We start from the raw sequence: 22,415 nt of genomic DNA on the forward strand, positions 1-22,415 counted from the left end.
TTAATAACAAGAAAAGATATAGATGCCTTATCAGTTACTTTTCCAGGTACTTATAATTAGTTATGCATTTTAACTAACCCGGTCCTATTTGAAACAATATTGACCCGACTCAATCAATTAGTCAATGCATTCCTGATCATTAGGCTCTTTGCATTGCAAATTCTAGAATACTCCACAAACTTGTGCCATTCATGTTAAATTAAATTAGCATCATTTGACAAAATTATTTCTGTCATATTATTTCTAAAATGTAGGGATGAACATTTGGATTGGGAAATCGGCCAGAACCGATACCGTAACCGGATAGAACTGATCGGGACGAGACTGTATTCATGTAGATTTTTGGAATCAAAAACCGGTTGGAACTGCAAGTGGAAACGGAAAAAACTGGTAGAACTTGCAAAACCAGAATCATATGTTTGCTATTTTTCAAGGACCGGTTCCAACATTGAAGATACAATAAGAACCGGTAGGAACATAAAACCGGAACCGATAGTTCAATTCAGTTCTTAATTTCGGCCAATTTTGGATCCCAGACCGGATCCGATTCGGGTCGGTTCCAGCCAGATTGATTCCTTTGCCCATCCCTAGCGGTTGATCATCTTTAACAATTAACCCATAAAATATTTCATAATTATGTTTGTGTAAATTACACCCCATCCATGTAAAAAATAATCTTATACAAGACAATTCAATATCACATTATTTTATTATTACAAAAGGAACTCAAATTGCATCATCTTATTCCAGTACAACTCAAATACTCAAACTTCTGTAAACAAACAATTTAACACCAAAATACCACATTGCCACTCCTTGAATTTACCCACCAATGTCGATGGACTTCACTTCCGGCTTCTTCTCTTCCGCCTTGGGCACGGTCACCGTCAGCACGCCGTTCTCCATGGTAGCTTTCACCTCTTCCATTTTTGCATTTTCCGGCAGCCTGAATCTCCTCAAGAACTTCCCGGAGCTCCTCTCCACCCTATGCCACTTGTCGTTCTTCTCCTCATGTTCCTTGCTCCTCTCTCCGCTTATCTGCAACACCCTTCCTTCTTCAACCTCCACCTTCACCTCCTCTTTCTTCAGCCCAGGTATGTCCGCCTTGAAAACGTGCGCCTCCGGCGTCTCCTTCCAATCGATTCTGGCGTTGGTGATTAGTGCTGTTTCGCGTGATGATTCGGGTAGGTTGTTGAGGACACTTGAAAAGCCCTGGAAAGGATCCCAAATGTCGAGGGAGAAGGGATCGAATACGTTGCTCCTTCTGCCTGTAAAGAAACTTGGAATGATCGACATGACTGAAACTTTAGACGAATATTTGATCTTCGGATTCTGACACTATGAATCTCTGAATCTGATGCAAAGAAGTCGATCGGAGATCATTATTTATAGGAGGGAAAAAGTGATGGAGTGGGATTTAAAGATTTCTAGGCTTGTCTTGAAGGTTGAGGAGAGTGATGCTTCTGAAAGCTTCGAGAGCTTGAGAGAGAAAAATGGCGATGGAAGGACCCACCGGGTTGATCTTGGATTTAATGGGCCAATTGGATCAATGCAATTTTTATTAGGCCCATTATGCAGTTCAACTTTTAGTTCCTTAATTCCATTTGATTTATCAATTCTAATGCGTAATTCTATTTCCCTAATAATGTACTTATTTCACTTTAAGAAAATATTACTTTGATTTTCATATTTTACATAGTAATTGATTTTGTGATATAAGATATGTATTTTAATAATATAAATATTCCTAGATATTGTATATTAAATTTGAATAATGATGTTGCAATGAATCGAGTTGGATTGTATTTAGTTAAATAATAGGATTTTGGATAAATTGTACATGTCAGGTCCTTGTACCAGACTTGTTCGCATCAGGGGAGTTTGTCCATTCATAGTTTATTGCAATTTCCATGTTGCGTAATATTTTTGCATTTAAATGTACTCTTGAAATCATGTTTTTAACTGATATATGCTCTTCATCCAACTTTAGCTTTCATAATTTTACAGATTTTTTAAAATATATCTTTTTTTAATACAAGAAAAAACCAAAAATAAAATTCTACAACAGAAGAAAATTTTCAAAATAAAAATGACTTACGTTAGCCTTTTATTTTCTAGACTTTCAGTCCAGCCTTGAATATAATGTGGTGATTTTTCACTATACCTTTTCATCAACAGAAAAACATATGATATGCACGTGATCAACTACGCTAATGTCTCATCGAAAATATACATATTCTTTATATTCTTTGTGTTTTTTATATTAGTCTCAAAGATTATGATGATGTCTTGTATCAGTTTCATACTAATAACACATGTCTTGTGTATTAAAATTTGAAAGTACTTTGTCATTTTGAATTTTAACTATCCCAAAATGTTTTCATCTTTTAATCATGATACAATAAACACAATAAAAGCCAACTAATTAAAGATCATATTAAATTATCAACTTCCATTTCCACATAATCATGAAAGAACCTATCACATTAAAAAACAAGAGAGCAAAATGAATCACATAAAGAACATAATAATACATAAAGCCATTTTTATTGTTGGTTATATAGGACATAACAAAACAAAACAGGTTTTACTGTGTTTGAGTTACATTGGACTAATAACCATGAACAAAAACTCTTATATTTTTGTCCCACCAAAAAAGGTGGAATAGGGACCCACATTCAATCTCTTGTGTGTGGAAATGACCTAAATGCCCTCGTAAAGAAAAAAAAAACTAGGAAGATTTTTTTGCATTCGCATCGATGTTTCTCCAAGGATTGAGAGCTTCTCGCATAGCTTGAGCTTCGGGTGAATTCTCCCAAGCCTTCTTTTCCGACTCAAGAACTGTCACTTTGTCATCTGTACATAAATACATATTACCGAATATACCCTTTTATAGTCTTTCTTTATTCACATGTATATATGTTTATCATAAAGTTTCATTACAATAAGAACCCAAATACAAATTCCACATGGGTCTCGTTACAAATTTTAGGACTATATGCAAGAAATAGCAACATACATTTGAAAAAAATCTACCCAATTATAGAAAAGTAATTTCATTCCATTCTTTGAAAATATTTATAATTATACCAACGAAAATTGCTTTGTATTTGGATAGCATTTCTTTAATTGGGTAGATTTTTCATGATACAATGTTTCAATGTTCATAACTTCTCTTAAACATAAAACACACAAAGGAAAACTCGAAGTAGCTATCATCATTGATTCAAACAGATAAATAAAGTAACATGGAGAATCAATCAACATCCATAAGATGAAATTTGAGAGAATAAAACAGCAGAAAAATAACTTACAGAAACCGGTTTTAATCATGAAATACTCCATGGATCCTCCAATTGCAGCTGATACAACTGCAATCTTCACATACCAATCCAGAAACTTCATTGATTTACACTTGAAATTGTATATATGAGAGAGCTTAACCCAGCCCTGATTTAAACAATTGGAAGCTTGTAAGAAACTGAGGGGCGTCTTTGCCATTCTTAAAACTTAAAGGATGTAAAATAGAATAAACTACAAATGTCATTTTTAGTCATTTCAATCACAGTTTTTTTTAAACTCGGTTTTCTTCGACTATTTATTCAAATTCAACCTCACCCAAGTAGAAAAGTAGAAAACTTAACAAGCACAATGCTGTAACTATATATCATGTGAAATTTCTAGTCATCTCAAGTTTAGAATACCTAGGCAGCTACAAAAACATAAAACTTGCTGTTAACGAATTCAAGACAGGTGCTAAAGACTAAAGATAAAGCAAAAAATTCGCATTGGTAAATGGAGGTCAGCCATAATCACACCATAGTTCAAGGATTGAAAATAGGGTTAGCCTTTTTAAAATACCATATTACCATTCCCAACTGGAAATGGAATATTCCCAGGTAAAAATCGAAGTTACAGAGGTGAATTCGAAGTTATATAGGTGAAAAGGATGACGATTATTAGTTACAGAGGTGAAAACCATGGCAGATTGATTAATTGTAAAACCATGGGAGATTGATTAATTGAAGAGTGTTTCACATAAGCATTAGATGTTCTTTACCTGGCACGAAGGCTCACGACAGATAGCTAGCGGTTCACAGCAGAGAGACGGGATCGCAGATCGCAGACGGTTTACGCGGGGAGTCACGGAGTCACGGCAGCCGGGGAAGTGACGGAGGGCAGAGAGGGCAATCGGAGGCCGACGAGCCTATAGGGGGATGAGAAGGGTAGCCAATAGGGTAAAATTTTCAATTAGGTTGTATGTAAATATGTAATCTGTTATCAATATATCGACTAATTATTTATTTTTTACGATTTAATCGTCTTAGTATGTTTGCTATAATATGCGGGTTTAGCGGTTTTTGTCAAAAAAAAATAAAAAGAAAAAGAAAAACTTTTAATGTTTTTCTTGAAAAATTAATCATAATATTATAATTTTTCTAAAAACGTGAGGATTTTTTATGAAAAAATGGAAAAGATATGATGGTTTTTTCTGATAAAAAATTGAGTGCTTTTCAGAGAAAAAATAATCTAAAATCAAAAGAAGACCGATAATCCTGTTAAAAACACGAAATCACAATAAATGAAAAAAAAAATAATAATAATAGGCATTTTTAGAGAAAAAAATATAAAATTGAGGTTTCATCCGAAAAAAATTCAATTTTTTATGATATTTTATTACTATGTTCTATTATACATATGGGTTGTTTCAACTCTTATGGAGTGTTTGCAAGATTTTTTTTGATCTTTTTTTTGTTTTGTGTTTATATTTTTTTGTATTTTTTTCGTCTAGTGGTTGAACTTGGTTATAAAAATGGTTACTAAACTACAAAAAATGGGTTATGGCTTCAACTCTTATGAATTGTTTGCATTTTTTCTTTTTTTTTTTTTTGTATTTTTTTGACATATGGTTGAACTTGGCTATAGAAATAGTTACTGATCGACAAAAAAGACGTTAATGATATATATATATATATATATATATATATATATATATATATATATATATATATATGTTTTTTTTTTTTTTTTTTTTTGTATATATGACTATTTATCTTGTTTACCTCATTAAAAAACAACTATATGAATAACTAGTGTATGTTTCTGCCAAACATGAATTTTATTGACTAGAGTTCTCCAATCATCTTCTTCGTCTAAACAAGAACACACACTTATGAACCCCATTCATATATGTTCTTTATCTTAATCCTAATGACAAAAATGTATGTAAATCCAACACGTAGAACTCAAAATCTGTAAATGGAACATCTTAGAACTCGGAATTTGAAAACCCTATAGATCAAAATTTACAAAGCGTTTTATAAACATTTTTGTCAAACCTTAGAGCTGGAAACCATTTTTGGAAAAAAAAATAAAATCTAGAAACGATTTTATCATAATTTCTGGGTTTTTCAAGTTCACTGATTTTATCCATGGCAAATTTGGGTTTTTGTTGGCTTTCGAATTACAATTTTTCATGTTCAAGGGGCCACAACTTGATTTTTAGCTGATGTACTAGGTTTGTTTATTGGGAAATCTCCAATAAAGTCCTAAAAATGTTAGCATACGGTTTAATCCCCAATTATATTTTGTTTACAAAAAAAAGATAAATTACCGGCTAAAACTTCGGAATAACTCTTCGTGGCCGGTTTCACAAATTTAGTATGTATCTCGTCTTTTTTCGTTAATTGATCCAAATTTTGGGGCTTTTTAATTAACTGATGAAAATTTTGGGATTTTTTCATTATTCTTTACCAATAACAAAAATATTTTGACTTTTATAAAGATTACCTTTAAATGAATATATATTATATGATCTAAGTTAATATGTATCATTTCCCGTCTTCTTTTTTGCGCTCTTTCTAGGCTCACTGTGTGTTTTCGTCGTCTTCGTCAAGCCAACAACAAAAAGCTCACTCGCAAAACATCGTTAACTCCATCGATTTTCCAAGATCATCCAATCACAACTTTGGATCATCTTTCAATCTCCAAACGAAGAAAGGAGAAAATCCTTGATGATCATGGATGCCCCTATTACCTAACTATGATTTGAACTATGGTTCTACCACTTAGATGTTCCTATTACCTAACCATGACTCGATCCATGGTTTGAACCCATACACCAATAATGTTGGCTCAAGTCTTACTCGACCCTCGTTTCCCTACAAAGGGACATGAAAACCATGAAGAATTAACCATCGAGCCAAAAATAACTCAACATTGGTAAAAACAATCAACTCGGTAGTATGTACTGAAAACCATGAAGGTTGTTAACTCTAACTATAAAAAAAGTCAACAAGTTATCTATCATAATAAACTATTAAACTATTAATTTGGTATATATACGAGCTATCCATCAATGAGATTGTGTTCCGATCTTTATCAAAAACTTAATCATTTATTGTTTTTTTTTGTTGCCAAAAAGTAAAGCATTCCAGAAGCCCCAAATAGACTAAAACGTGACAATAACAACAGTCTACAAGTATGTCCTTGGTGCATTAATTAATCTAATTACTATTAAGTTAACCTAAGATTTTAGCAAAGTAATGGTTTTTATCTAATTTTATAAGTTTAGATGATCTTAATTTATCAACAACTATCAAACTAATAAAACACTTACGTTAGTTTGAATCCACTTTTCCTTAATGATTTATATATTAATTAAGACAATTCCTGTTGGTTACCAATTAAGATATTATTAGCAATTCAATTCCAAATTTGCTAATATTCAATTAATTCATGTAGAGCTATGTATGGTCACACATAATTTAACATAGGATTAATTTATTAAATAGAATTGGACCAATGTAAGATTGAGTTGACTAACACAATTATGTTCATAATATGAGTTCTCTAGCACAACTAAATTCAATACTTCAATTACTTAACTAAGATTGGTTCGATCTTAGCTCTAATAATCTAATGTTCACTAAATTTCTAGGTATTCAAATTCATGCAAATTAATGGTTACTAAATACACAGGATAAGAAGTTTAAGCAATCTAGTTATCAAATCAAGCATGCTAGGTACAATCAATCAAACAAAAAACATTAACCAACAAGAAAAGTCTAAATCCATTTAATCAAACCATGAGTTCCAGCTTCATCTAGCTAACAGAAGCAACTAGATTTAGCTACTCATTCTAACAAATGAACACAAACAAGTTGTAATAAAAAACATGTTTAAAGTACCAAAGTAAAAATCGAATTATGAACTTCTTCTTCCTTGGTGTTCAAACCAATTCCCTAGCCTTCGAAAACTCTGATTTTCGACTTCTGGAACCTCTTTAAGTCAGCCAACCTCTAAAAACCATAGGGATCAAGGTTTATTTATACCTTTTGAAATATCAATACTCACGTCGTGAGCAAAGATGTCTTACGTCGTGAGATCATTGTTATCCGTGTTTGACAAGGACTCTTGATTCGCGATGTTTATCTTCTGGAAAGTCCTAACTCATGTCGTGAGCCTTTAACAATCACGTTGTGAGAACGTGTTTTTCTGGAATTTTCATCTTTCAAGCCTTTATCCTCCAAAGTTCCATTCATTAACGCTTGTAGTGCCTTTTCTTCAAAATGCCTTCTTTTTTTGCTGCAAAATATAAATTAACCTTATAAGTACCATTTATCTATGCAAATAGCCAAAATATTAATTAAAATGTAATCAAATATTGCCTAAAAATATGTATAAATATAGAAATATCAAAATACTCCACACTTATCTTTTGCTTGCCCTCAAGCAAAACTAATTATTTTTAATTTAAACCTTCATCACTAGCATCACATAGAACAATCCATTTTGAACTCATCCATTATACCAAGACCTTGTTGGATTAGTGTCTAAGTCCATAACTATTTTGGTATATACTTGACCCGATTATGAGCATGGTCCTTTTGGGTTGTCTTCACCATAACAATATGTAGGATGAATTAAGGAGAGAAAGGTTTAATTATGATTTATTAATATATTATAAGAATAATATATTAAAGGAGAAATCATATTGCTAAATTAATATTAGTCAAGAATTAATCAAGAATTAATTTTGTGGCTAAAAGAGATTAATTAAACTTAAGGGACTTATTGTGTAATTATAAGATAATTACATAGATGGGCTTATGGACTCCATAAAAAGTGGAGTAGACGAATTCTATGGGGAACCCATTAGAATCGTCCAAGGATTCTAAAAAGGAGTCAATGCGATGCTTAGGGATTAAGTAGTCAAATTAGGGTTTCCTAGCTTGATAACCCTAATTGCCTAAGTATATAAGGAGCCCATAGGCACCAAAAACGTGGCTAACACTTCCTTTAGGGTTTCCAGCCGGTTTTGGTGCCTCCCCTCTCTTCTCTCTTCATCCAAGTCGCTTAGTGGTGTTTGTGACTCCATTAGAGGTGCAACACTTGAGGCACTAATCTTTCCGAAGCCAAGGAATTGATTGTTATTGCTACATAACAATCAAGGTAAGATCTAAACCCCAATTCATATGTTAATTTGATTACTAGTATGCTAGATCTAGGGTTTGTAAGTCTTGGAAGTTTATTGCATGTTCAAAGTAGAAAAACTTGATCCAAGTAATTAGGGTTGCATGAACACCATAGGATTGATGTTATGCTCTAAACCCATCAGACCTGAATGCGCATAATTGTGTCTAATTCTCCTAATAATCTCCTAATCCTAAATATTCACATTCCTTATGAAACTTCACCCCTTAGCTTATATGATACTCATTTTTGCAACCCTCAGAATCAATCCTCAAAAATCTTTCTTAACCTCAATGTATTTTTGGTTAAGCTACCCAAGCATACATAAACTAGAAATTACAACTTTAGATACCACAATTGAGATCTTGGAATTCTTCACTTCTTTGATATTTGATCTTTGATTTCTTAAAATTCACCACCTTTTTTATTTTTTGTATCTTCAAATTTTAATTCTTTGGAATTTTGATCTTTTGATCTTCATACTTGATAGCTCCAAAATTCTTCAATTTTTTCACTTTTCGATAATTTCTCTCTTTTTTTTTTTTTGTATGTATAACTCACTTTTTTTTCTCTCAAAACCTACATGCTTAAGCAAGGGAGCTTAACTTCAACATTTATTGGCTAAAGGTATTAGTTTATGACTACATAAGCTTTCCTAGATAGATTTCAGGTTTAGGCTGCAAAACATATTAATCCATATAAACTACTAGATTACCTTTTCACAACTCATGATTTTTCACTAGAAATAGGAAGCCACAAATATACTATAACGTATGTTGGCTTGGTTAAACATTTGAGCTTGCTTTGGATCATCCCACCCAACACTAGCAACTTAAGTTTAAACCATCTTTACTAGAATTAATTTTTTTTATTTAGATTATTATGTCAAATCTATTTCTAAAAGTTTTAAATTTTAAAATTTCCTAATAATTTACGTTTTCAACCCTACCCTAAACTTATTACATACAATGCCCTCATTATATGCATAAATAATTTAAAAGTAATAAAAGGGAGAAAAAGGAACATACTCCCCTGAGATAGTGGTGGTGTGATCGAACTCCAAATGTATGGATAAGTTGTACATCTTGAATACAGATTTCTTCTAATATGGAACTTGGATCTTGAACACATGAGATATGCAAATATGCCGACAAAAATATGGAATTGAAACTTCAATCTTCAACAAATGTGGTGCAGAAAAATCTCCAAAGCATAAAGAACAATGTGGGAAACCATACGCTACATTGCATGGTTGAGAAATTGAGCCATAATTATCTTCATAATAATTCCAAGAAGGATGGTGGTGACCTATGTAATAAATATGAATGAAAATTCTTCTATTTCGTTCAAATTTAAGACTCGCGACATGACGTGGTAAAGTTCACAATGTGAGGTCGCAAATATGTGTAATCTGGAATCCCTTAGTAACGAGCTCACGACGTGAGTAGTAAGGGCTCATGTCGTGAGAACTAGGCGGATAGAAAACTGAATTCCTCCAATTCTTCTTTTAATGTATGCACTTCAACCCATTTGTCTTAATGGATTAAGACCCTCCTTAAACTCTATTTTTATGAATATTCTCTCTAACTCACCCAACACTTATTTTTAATTGTGGGTCTCAACTCTCGACTCTAGACTCTCAGCTAAACGTGTTTGCACTCATATCTCGACATCCCTTTCCTAGGATTCCTAGTAAATCTGAAAATAATAACCAAAGAAGTAAACAAGAATATAACCAATTTAAAAGTCTGACAATATCAAACAAAACAAATATAAAATAAAACCAAACAAACTAAAAATAAAACTAAATAAACTAAAAAAAACTAATCATCTTCATTATCTTCATTTGCTCCGCTCGTTCTGGCCCCATCTCTTCCACGATTTTGATACTCACTCCACATTGGGCAAATTGGGTAGTGACTTCCCAAGTGAGTTGGTTGCTCAACATTCAAATGTCTAACCATATTTTCTACCATCCCGCCGATCTAATTAACACTTAAAGACAATTGATCAAAATATCCCGACATATCGCCTTCAAAAGTGGCTCATCCCACGGGTGCATTATGTTGCACCAGTTGTCCTCTATCTCCTCTTTCTCTTACATTTCTCCTCCCTTGTAGCCTCGGTTGCTATTCAGGTTGTTTGCGTGGTTTTTCAACATCATCTATCGATATGCTCCAATGTGGCCCCATGTTTCCTACCACACACATAGACTCCAAAAAACCCATAGTAAGATCATCTTCAGGCTTGCATGTCAAATTCCTGGTCAAACGAGGCGTAAGAAGACCATATGAATTTTCCAGCTGGGTAATGAAATGACCCCCGTTAATGTGGCTACCGACTCGTGAACTGGTAGCTTTCTTACCCAAATAGTTAGCCAAGTGATAGGGAATATTGTAGAAAACTCCTGGTGTGACCATGCTCCATAAGAAAAAGAGATTCAAGCTTGTTACTTTGTCCCCATGCCATTTATGATTGATTGAAAAAGTGATCAATCAGTGAAGTAGTCGGTGGATCAGGGATCTAATATGGCTTTCCTATGAAACACCCGAGTGAAAAACTTCATTGCAATCGAATACCAAAAGTTATGTGCAGACGCACCCGGTAAATACTCTCAGGCTGTAGAACTCAAGAAGAGCTCAAATACCGGTAATCGTGTTTCATTCTCTTCATATATTCCCATCCTCCATGCAAACTTTGCGAGGCAGCATTGCATGTACTCGCAGCCTAGGCGGAAAACTAAAACCCTCGGGTAAAAAGGATCAACAGTAGCTCCTTCAAAGGAAACAAAAGCAAAGAACTCACCACAGAGTTCTTGATAAACCGACTCACTAATAAAGAATAGATTTCTCCACCCATTATAGGTAAAAGAAAAATTGTCCACAGAAGGCGTGTTGGAATCTCTGGTCATGAATGGCTTCTTTGGTGTTTCGTTCACTCCTGCGTTCTTATCTTTATTTTTGTGAATGACTGACTCTAGATCTTCAAGTGGTGGCACCAAAGGTGTGTTGGAATATCTGGTCATGAACTACTGCAAAATAAACAAAAATAAAGACATATAACTGCACAAAAACAAAGAAAAAGAAAAACAACTGGATTCCCGTCGTGAGCCTTGAAAGCTGACGTTGTGAGTTCAGTTCTGAACAAAAAAATATTAAGCTGAAAAACAACTTTTTTGCAGGTTGTACCTCACAAAAAAGATCAATTAACCTAAAGCAAATAAATTAACAACTAAAATGGTCATTCCCCGGTAATGGCGCCAAAAACTTGATGCGTGCAAATAGCTACACCTAATTTTAAATTAATAACCTAACTAACTTGACTAACTAAATTGCACCTAGGCAGTGTACCTAGTTGGATTGTAATGTAGTCTAAGTAAGTTGGGGTCGAACACCGGGAATGGTTTTAATTAATTAATCTAACTAATATTAAGTTAACCTAAGATTTTAGCAAAGTAATGGTTTTTATCTATTTTTGCAAGTTTAAATCAACTTAGTTTATCAACAACTATCAAATTAATAAAACACTTCTGTTAGTTTGAATCCACTTTCCTTAATGGTTTATATATTAATTATGACAATTCCTGTTTTTTTACCAATTAAAATAGTATTAGCAATTCAATTTCAAATTTACTAATATTAAATTAATTCATGTAGAGCCATGTATGGTCACACATAATTTAATACAAAATCAATTTATTAAATAGAATTGGAGCTATGTAAGATTAAGTTGACTAACACAATTATGTTCATAATATGAGTTCTTTAGCACAACTAAATTCAATAGTTCAATTACTTAACTAAGATTGGTTCGATCTTATCTCTAATAATCTAATGTTCACTAAATTACTAGGTATTCAAATTCATGCAAATTGATGGTTACTAAATACACAAAATAAGTAGTTTAAGCAATCTAGTTATCAAATCAAGCATGCTAGGTATAATCAATCAAACACAAGACATTAACCAACAAGAAAATTCTAAATCTACTTAATCAAACCATGAGTTCCAACTTCATCTAGCTAACATAAGCAACTAGATTTAGCTACTCATTCTAACAAATGAACACAAACAAGTTGTAATCAAAAACATGTTTAAAGTACCAAAGTAAAAATTGAATTATGATCTTCTTCTTCCTTGGTGTTCAAACTAATTCCCTAGCCTTCAAAAACTTTGACTTTCGACTTCTGGAACCTCTCTAAGTTAGCCAATGTCACACCCCCGAACCGGACGGCGGAAACATCCGAGTGCTCGCGTAACATAAATTGAAATATCATCACAATGAATATACATGAAAAATAACATAAACATCACCATGCATTAATACATTACAACTGACATTGTTCACATCAAGTACATTGTCTAAATATTACATATCCATAGCATAAATTGTTTGAGAGTTTTGAAAACATAACATCCTGACACACTTGATATTGTTCTTCATCTTATCTGTTACCTGAGAATACAAGTTATTTTGAATCGTCAACATATAGAATGTTGGTGAGTTCATAATTAGGTTTGATATGAAAATGTTTGGTGTAGTTTATAAAACCCAGAAAATCCGATATTTTCTGAAACGACAATTATTTATACAAAAAGTGTGATGATCCATAGGTATGTACATGAATGATTTCAAATCTTGTATAAATGAGAAGCTTTGCATTATATTTATTGAAAGTACAAGTTAATAATGTTGATTTCCCCATAAAACCCGATGTTTTCCGATAAAACAGTATGATTGTTTTGTATTATTGTATCGTCACATCGAATGAATATGATTTCCCCTGATTACTTAGATGGTATTGGATTTTTATGTGTCGTTATAACCATGCAAGATAACGACTAGTTCGTCTGTCTTGGCATTCTACTGAACGTCGGAATTGATCTTAAGATTTTGTCATCCTAGACTGGCCGAGTCTAACTGTACCGAACAACTTAGGTGTGGGGGAGTCACCCCCGTATAGATCTATACACAAACTCTCGCCTCCCTCCAGGAGACTTTGATTATAACTACAGACTATGATCGACACTTATTGGTGTCGCCCATTATTACTCACTTAATCCAAATGAATTTGATTAACCTTGATTAATGACTTGAATTTTGTTTACTTGAATCGAAGGTAAGCCTAACAGACGAGGAGAAGAGGACCACGAGGTCCTACTAATCACATGTGTTATTTTAAGGCTGTCGAGTACACGAAGGGTGCGTTGGCCTATTTCACATATGATTTATTTGGACCTTACTAGCAATGCTAATGGGCCACTGAGGCCCAATAGCATGTAAAAGACATTGAGGGTCCCTTAAGCATGTAATTGGGTCACAGGAGGCAATAAACATGTATTATTTATGTTAGGCCCAAAAGTCATGTTAATGGGTCACGAAGGCCCAATAAGCATGATTAGAATCTTTCAAGCCCAACAATTTGAATGTTTACTTGTTTTGTATAGTATAAATGTCGGGAATTTTGTTTGACAATTGTTGAATCGCAAAGGCACAAAGTTTGTCGATTGTTTTATAATGATATTTAGATTTATGAAAATATATGTATATTTTTCATTCTAAATTCATAAGTTATAATGGGGTATTTTTGACCCAAATAAAATAATTGACTCAAAAATATTGGTTTGACCTATTCAGCCCTCTTTAATAAAAATAACAATTTTAGTCCCTTTTTATAGAAAAATGTCATTTTACGTCCTTAAACTATTTTTCTTGACATTTTGGCCCAAAGACTAATTTAGATAAGGTTTTCAGCCCAATGTTTACTTTTTTGCAACTTCAGCCCCTTTAGTAAAAAGATTTTCATTTATAATCCAAACTTTTCACAACTTTTACAAAATTTACCCAAAATCCAAAAACTTTACATTTTAATCCTTTTTGGCAAAAAGGGTCATTTTAACCCCTGAAATAGATTTATTTACTCTTCTACCCACTGTTTTTGAGAAATTTACCATTTTGGCCCCTTAAAAATCATATTTTTCACAAATTTGGGCCTACGGGCCGAAAAGCCGAAAATTTTAGCCCAATTGGCTACGAATTACATTTTTAGTCCTTTTGAAAGCATAATGTTCTTAAAAACTTTGATTTTAACTGTTTTGACCTTTTGATCCTTGTAAAAACCGTGTATGACATCTTTTTCCCCAACTTTTGTTTATTTTTCAAAAATGGTCCCATAACAAATTCTATGTTGATGTGTTCTTATTATAAAGATTGTATGGTAGTTTATCTTGACATGTTAAGTGAAATATACCCTAGATCACATATATTTCCTTCTTAAACTATAGATCTCAAATATATTACATTTTTGGCACATATTTACCACATAAACACAAGAAATCACACATAACATACAAATAGACATAGATCTACACATTTTACTTGTATTCTCCCCCATAAAACATGTGAAAATCGAAAATAGAGGGCTATGAACTCACCTTGCTTAGTTGTTTCAGTTTTGAAGAAGATAAGAAGAATACTTTTGGTCCTAGCAACACCTTGATGTGGATCTCGAACTTGAGGTGATTCTAGGAGTACAATTACCAAAAATGTTTAAAAAAAGGGATATAATCATGAGAAAAGAGTTATATAATCCTTGGATATGTATAACTTACCAAGAAGTGATGATATTCTCTTGAAATCCTCTTGATGCACAAGCAAAATTTTGAGCTTTTCGAGTGGGAAGGAGGAGAATACTTGAGAGAGTTTGGAAGAAGTTTGATGTTGTGTGTGTGTGTTTTCCTTGTGCTCTTGGCCGAAGAAGAAAAAGATAAGGGAAGAGAGAGGTGATGAAATGACTATCATGGATATATGTTGGATCTTTGCATGGAGATATGGGGTTTAATAAGGAGGTGGCACCTCCAAGGTCAACCCTCCCTAATTACATCTTTTTCCTTTTTTTTTGTTTTCTACTTGGGCCGAGAGAGAGAGAGAGAGAGAGAGAGAGAGAGAGAGAGAGAGAAAGAGAGAAAGAGAGAGAGAGAGAGAGAGAGAAAGAGAAGGAAAAGAAAAGATTTGGGCCTTAGTGTTTGAGTTTCATAATGTGAAGCCCAAATTGATAGTTTTCGGCCCATTGGGCCTTTGGAGTGGGTTACGGCCAAATCTTGCATGAAAGAATGGATTTGTGGCTCTTTAGGGCTTATTGGATTGTTATGGCCCAACAAGGCCCATTAAGGTGAACTAATCCATTTTAGGCCCATTATAGCCCAAAAGGTTAAGTTTCATGAAAGTGGGTCCAATGAGATCCCATTTAGGGGTTCTAAGCCCAAAATAGTCAAATTGGAAGTTTATTGGCCCATTAGGCCCAATAAGGAAATCATAGTCCATATTGGACTTAAATCAAGATTTCTAGGGTTTACAACCTTTTGTTGACTATTTGAGTGTTTGTATAGTGTGTTTGATGAAATTTTGTTGTCATTGAATAAGCACCATACATGCTTTCAAGTTTTAGTTACAATGTTATTCTTGTTAGGGGTTTACAAAGCATCAGAATTCCTAGTTGTGATAGCCAACCTCTAAAAACCGTAGGGATCAAGGTTTATTTATACTTTTTGAAATATCCGTACTCACGTCTTGATTCACGATGTTTATCTTCTGGAATGTCCTAACTCACGTCATGAGCCTTTTACACTCATGTCATGAGAATGTGTTTTTCTGGATTTTCCATCTTTCAAGCCTTTTATCCTCCAAAGTTCCATTCTTTAACACTTTTAGTACCTTTTCTTCAAAATGTCTTCTTTTTTGCTCCAAATATAAACTAACATTATAAGTACTATTTATCTATGCAAATAGCCAAAATATTAATTAAAATGTAATCAAATATTGCCTAAAAATATGTATAAATATGGCAATATCAGGAGGCCCTAAAATTTTCGTCCAAGGCCTTGGATGGGGAGTCCATGGACTACTTAGGCCTTAAGCTAAGGAATTAAGGTTTCCTCAAACAAACCCTAACATTGGCTCTAAGCTACCTCAGCTATGTAAGGAGCTACAACCCCTCATAATTTCGGCCACACTCTAACCGTAGAATCATATCCGAAATTTGAAGCTTCCTCCTCCTCTCATATCTCATCCACTTGCTAAGTGTGTTTGTGAGCCATTAGAGGTAAGATACTTGTGACACTAGTTCTCAAGCTTCTACAACAACAAGGAATCGATTGTTATTACTATATAACATTAAAAGGTTAGTTTACTGTCTTTTGTTGTGAATTTCGATTATAGTAGATCCTCCTAGGGTTTTCCTTTTGATGTTTAATACTTGTATGTTCAATTAGAGAACACATAGATACAAGAATATTAGGGTTGGATAGACACATAGGGATTGTTTGTTATGCTCAAAACCCATCAGTGGTATCAGAGGCTTAGCTTGTTTTCTATTGAATTTGATGTAATTGGTTGAATTTAATTAATTAGGGTTTATGGCAATTAAACCCTTTGGAATTGGATTTTTTCAAATTAGGGTTTTCCTAACCCTAGATTTCGAAAATTTGTGAAAGGGTTTTAACCCTTTCCTTTAGCCTACATTTTTCTAAAATTAGGGTTTCCTAACCCTAGCGTTTTTCTAAAATATGACAAGGATTGAAAACCTTACCGTCCTCCCCAAGATAAGATAATTTCGAAAATTAGGGTTTATGGATAGGGTTCTCATTTTTGGTAATTATCCTCTTATTTGATTAACTAGATAATTATGGAATATCCCTACCATATTTTTGAAATTTAGGGGTAAGCGATTAGGTTAAATTATTTTGATTAACTTAATTGGATAATCCTCAAATTATTTAATAAATTCATTAAAATTTTTAATTAATTGATAATTACTAAATCAATTTCTTTTAAATTTAATTAAATTGTTTTAATTTCAAAAAATTTAAAAGATTACAAAACCCTAGTATTTTAAAATGTTTAAAATACACCTTATACTATATGTACGATTAATATTAAAAGTTTAATATTTACTATATGTATAAGAGGAGTCAATCGAACTGCTAGTATGCCTCATTCACGAAACTGATCTATAAGGGGGGTATAAGGAAATTGACTATAAAATGGTAGTTGAATGGGTGTCCACTCTTACCCACTGTTTCCTTGATTGGTGGAGGGTCATTAGCTGAACGGGTTTGATAGGACAAATAATTCTCATTAATAAGTATAATGGAAGTTATAAAGTAACTAAAATGTTTTATTAAATTCCCAGTCTTAGTTACTTTAGGAAAAATATGATTCTGATGCTAATCCATGAAATTGCACATCACACTTTATATATGTTGTTAGTGGAGCGTGTATGGTTAACCGATACACCAATATGGACTATTAAAGGGTGGAAATGGGTTTCTCATAAATTATCATTGATTAATGGAGTGTGTGTGGTTTACCGACACATTGATTAGATGATAAATGACATCGAGAGTACCAAGCTAATTTGCATGGTTATTCACATCTTTTTTGTGATCCTCAGTATCCCAGTCACAGATGGAAGAGCAATCAAGATTAAACATGCCATTGAATAGTTCAATGAATCTCAAAAGATCTAGAAATTTTATTTAAAACCTAATTCGTTCAAATTTCATTTTTCGTGGTGAAATTGGTAAATCGTCATTTACCTACCTTTAAATAATTTACAATTGGATTATGACATCCCTTTTCTGAATTGTGAATTATTTAGTTGGATCCTAGTCTTAATATTTCATTTCGGTGTCATATTAATGACTATTCTTATCTAATCAAAAATTGTCCTTCTTCATTTTCAAATGTCAACTTCCAACAATGCTTTTGGTTCCTCCAACAACAACAACACCAACTCCTCCAACAATATCTCGCTCTTGAGCATCTGCTTGAAAGTCACCTTTGATGGCACCAATTACAATGATTGGATTCGAAACATCAAGATGGCTCTGCGATTTGAGGAGAAATAGTATATGCTCGAGAAGGAATTGGTCGAGATCGATGAAAGAAAAACTACTCCTGAACATCTAATTGAGTATATGAGACATTGCAGTGATGCTACCAAAGTGTCCTGCATCATGGTGGATACTATGAATCCTAAGCTCCAAAGGTTTTATGAGGAATACTGTCCATACGAGATAGACAAGGACTTGGTGGAAAAGTACTACCAACGATTTCGTTAGGAAAAGTATGAGGTAGTAAAGTCCCTCATTACCAACAAGATGAAGGACGGAGAGTCCATCACAAGCCACTTGCAACGAATGCAACAATATGTGGAATGCTTGCTGAAGCTTAATGTGAACTTTGATGAGGAATTGGCTATTGACATAGTCTTGCACCCATTTCCTAATTGTTATGATCAGTTCATCATGAATTATCAATTGAACAACCAAGAAACCACATTGGCTCAACTTCAAAGCTTGTTGCGAACTGCTGAAAGTGGAATGAAGGGAAAAAGTATTGTTTCCACTTCAGCTGCTGCTCCTAACTTGGCAATTAGGAAAGGAAAGGGGAAGAAGAGGAAAGATCATCCCAGACAAAACTAGAAGGGAAGGTCCCAAGTCGGGTCATTAAGCAATGGACCCAAAGGCAAATCTAGTTCTGAAGATCCTTCTGCCTTTGATCCTAAGGAGGCTACATGCTTTTACTGCCATGAAAAAGGGCATTGGAAAAAGCTACCCAAAGTACTCGCATGATATTAAGGATGACAAGGTGAAGCCAACCTCGACAAGTATTTACAATATCTTGTCTAAAAACTCATCACAATCTCATTCTTGGGTCCTTGATACAGAATTTGGTTTTCACATTTGTTCTGAATTGCAAGGACTAAGAAAAAGTAAGGACGTTGAGCACGACAAGATGAACCTGATCATGGGCAATAGGAGATCGTCACCTGTTACCAAGATTGGGGTTTATAATTTAGTGCTTAGTAGTGGGTTGTGTTTGGATTTAAACTATTGTTGCTATTCATCAGAAATGACGAGAAAATTCATTACATTTCATGGTTTATATAGACAAGGTTTTAAATACTCTTTTAATAATGAGAATGTGTGACAACCCGGAATTTCTATCTTGTACATTCAACCAATTCAATCAAAGTCAGACTTGTTTCTGCTATCTTTTAGCACTGTTTAGATTCTGTTTGAATGTTCTAAGCCTAGTATATTCAAGAATTGGGTGTTAGGAAGTATCTGCTTGAATCTATTGTACCTTAATCAAGCGTTAAACCCATTATGAGGAGTTTATGGCCAAACCTTCATGTTTGGGCCATAAACTCATGGTTTTTCCTTGAACTGATGATAAATACATGAGTTTTCATCACTTTCCTCATTTATCTTCCCTTTCAAGACTACAAACCCGATTTCTCTCTCAAGTATCATAAGATCTTCATCTTGATCTTCCAAACGTGTAAGAATTCTTTCCTTTGATTTGTTGTTACATATCTTTATCTAGTGATTGTACATGATTTCATCCATGAAATCTCTTCATTTTGATAGATCTTCAAGTGTTCTTCATTTCACCAAGAACACACACTAGTGTTCTTTGACCTTAAACACCCTTACAAGCTTCTTATAAGTAAGTACACTACCCTTAGCTTGTTATATGCTTGAATCACTTGTTAAAAACTTAAAAAACATCAAGAAACTCAAGAACAAAAGGTGTTTACGGCCAAGGCAATCTCCTTGGGCTGTAAACCCTAATTTGTGGTGCATTTGTGCCACCACTCCTTCCTAAGGCTTGGACTTGAAACTAGAACACTTCCTAATGACTTGTAAGACCTTAACACACAATATGGTACCAAATACCATGAGTTTACAGCCGTAAACCCATGGGTTGTAAACTCATGGGGATGTTACCATTTGGGCCGTAAACTCCTATATTAGGCTCTACATCCCTTATATGCAACCCTATGTGGTTTAACACTTCATAACAAGTGTTACCTAGTCCCTAAGGTTGTTCTATTTCATTATTAGATGTTATAAACACTAATTATATACATATATGTGTCTTTATATGCTATTTAGGATCCATTGTGCTCAAGTCTTCAATTGACACTTAGCATCCTTTATCGATCTTATATCCGAGTCACTCACTACAGGTGAGTTCATACCCCTTAACTTATCTTTTAAATGATTTTAAATGCTTTTATGCGGGGGGGGGGGGGGGGGGGGAGGGGGGGGGGGAATACAAGTAGAAAACATGTTAGTTATATAATCAATCACATGGGATTTATGACTATGTTTCAAAAAAAAAAGGATTTCATTGAATTTATAATTGTGTTTCAAACAAAGGATTTCATTGACTTTAAACTGTGTTATCAAACAAACTACTTTTAAATCATTTTATAAACTGACATCAAGTCATTATTATTTATTGTTCAAAACTGTTTAAATGTATTACAAAATCTATTTTAAACTTATATACTGTCAAAGCATGTCTATATATGTATAGTTATATAAATAATGTTTAAAGGACTTAGGACTGCTAAATCACTTTATTTCCTTTTCCTTGTTTGGATGTGGACTTAGGGTATCGATTTTTTGTCCGAAGGTCATCTAAATATTAGATATATATTATGTATACATATGTAGATATAAAAGTACTATCAATCAGTTCAGTACCTTGGGGTAGCAAAGGTATACATTCAGTCATTTATTCAATTATAGAAATCACTAGGAAACTATAATAGGTATAATTTAGGAGAATACTATAATATACAAATACTATAACAGAGAATACTATAACAGAGAATACTATAATAGAGAATACTATACAGAGAATACTATAACAGAGAATACTATACAGAGAATAATATAACAAAGAATACTATACAGAGAATAATATTATTATAACAAGTATACTATAACAAGGTTCATAAATAACATAATGTGAGATACTACTTCATTACACAACGACCATTTTGTTTTGTCACGTTTTGTAACCAGAATCTCCTGGAGGGAGAGCGTGATTTTGCATATAGATCTATACTGGATTGAATATCGTACACCTTTGTTGTTCGCTACAGTGGGATTTGCAAGTCTATGGGTGCCAAATGTCATTTCTTCCGACGTGTTTCATCGTCGTGTTATAGTTAGTTTAGTATGGTAACAATGTTATCACATTTTCCTTAAATAAACCATTGGTTTTAAGGTAGTTATTACTTCAGTAGTTAATACAAATAATACTGCAATACACATACATTTTCCCATTATATTCAAATTGTAATCTTCTCACATAAAGGGTACTATAAAACTATATTTTGGTAATGATAGTCATATTTGGGAAAAGCATTCACTTTTACAGAGTAACAAACATACAAAATAGCTAGGTCTTGGTAGAAGACTACTTTTTATACTAGTAGAAAATGTAGGATTTTCTAGGAGTTTTCAAACATATGCAAACATTTACATTGAACATTTACAAACATTTTCATCGAACTTATACAAACATTGACACTAAATACTTATGAACTCACCAACTTAAATGCTGATCTACGCTTTCAAAATAACTTGTATTCTCAGGTCATCAGTAGATAGGTACCGATGGTAGGTTTTAAGAAGACGGAGCACAGTCAAGACTCGTCTTTTATTTTGATTATTCATTTTTGGTGTCTTATTACTATGAAAAGAACACACTTATATGAAATTATACTATTAATGCAATGGATGATGTTGTTGCTTATTTACTACTTTGCATTGTTATGATACTATACATGACGTCCTCCGCCCCCGAATGTTTCCGCCGTTCTGGTTTTGGGGTGTGACATAATGGTTCTATTTATGCTTATAAAATTGTGTATTTTATTTTGAAGCATTACCTTGTGATGGCGTGTATGAAACTGTGTTGGTTGTAGACAATTTAGGCAATAGTGTTTTACAAATTGATTAGTCTAATGGTTTAGACAAAGCATGCTTGTGGCATTGTCATCTTGGACATGTTAACAAGAAACACATTGACCAACTCCAAAAGGATGGAGTGTTGGAATCATTTGACTTAAGGTT

At 33.4% G+C, this 22,415-nt stretch overlaps 3 protein-coding genes across 3 annotated transcripts; 1 reads left to right on the top strand and 2 right to left on the bottom strand.

Annotated features, from left to right (window-relative positions):
- Positions 1-663: 663 nt before the first annotated feature.
- Positions 664-1,494, bottom strand: LOC145030931 (18.1 kDa class I heat shock protein-like). The gene has a single exon (XM_078979380.1). The coding sequence runs from the start codon at positions 1,294-1,296 to the stop codon at positions 823-825; it is 474 nt and encodes a 157-aa protein (XP_078835506.1). The 5' UTR covers positions 1,297-1,494; the 3' UTR covers positions 664-822.
- A 1,037-nt stretch (positions 1,495-2,531) lies between these two features.
- On the bottom strand, positions 2,532-4,268 carry LOC145028867 (DNA mismatch repair protein). Its single transcript, XM_078977578.1, has 3 exons — positions 4,061-4,268; positions 3,315-3,450; positions 2,532-2,856 (listed from the first exon to the last, which is right to left on the bottom strand). The coding sequence occupies exons 2-3, from the start codon at positions 3,403-3,405 to the stop codon at positions 2,732-2,734; spliced, it is 216 nt and encodes a 71-aa protein (XP_078833704.1). The 5' UTR covers positions 3,406-3,450; positions 4,061-4,268; the 3' UTR covers positions 2,532-2,731.
- Positions 4,269-18,635: 14,367 nt separating this feature from the next.
- Positions 18,636-18,959, top strand: LOC145029685 (uncharacterized). The gene has a single exon (XM_078978176.1). It carries the CDS (start codon positions 18,636-18,638, stop codon positions 18,957-18,959), a length of 324 nt encoding a protein of 107 aa, XP_078834302.1.
- The last annotated feature ends 3,456 nt before the right edge of the window (positions 18,960-22,415 follow it).

The sequence above is a fragment of the Lactuca saligna genome, chromosome 2 (genome assembly GCF_052625555.1).
Source record: "Lactuca saligna cultivar CGN05327 chromosome 2, ASM5262555v1, whole genome shotgun sequence".
Taxonomy (NCBI): Eukaryota; Viridiplantae; Streptophyta; class Magnoliopsida; order Asterales; family Asteraceae; genus Lactuca; species Lactuca saligna.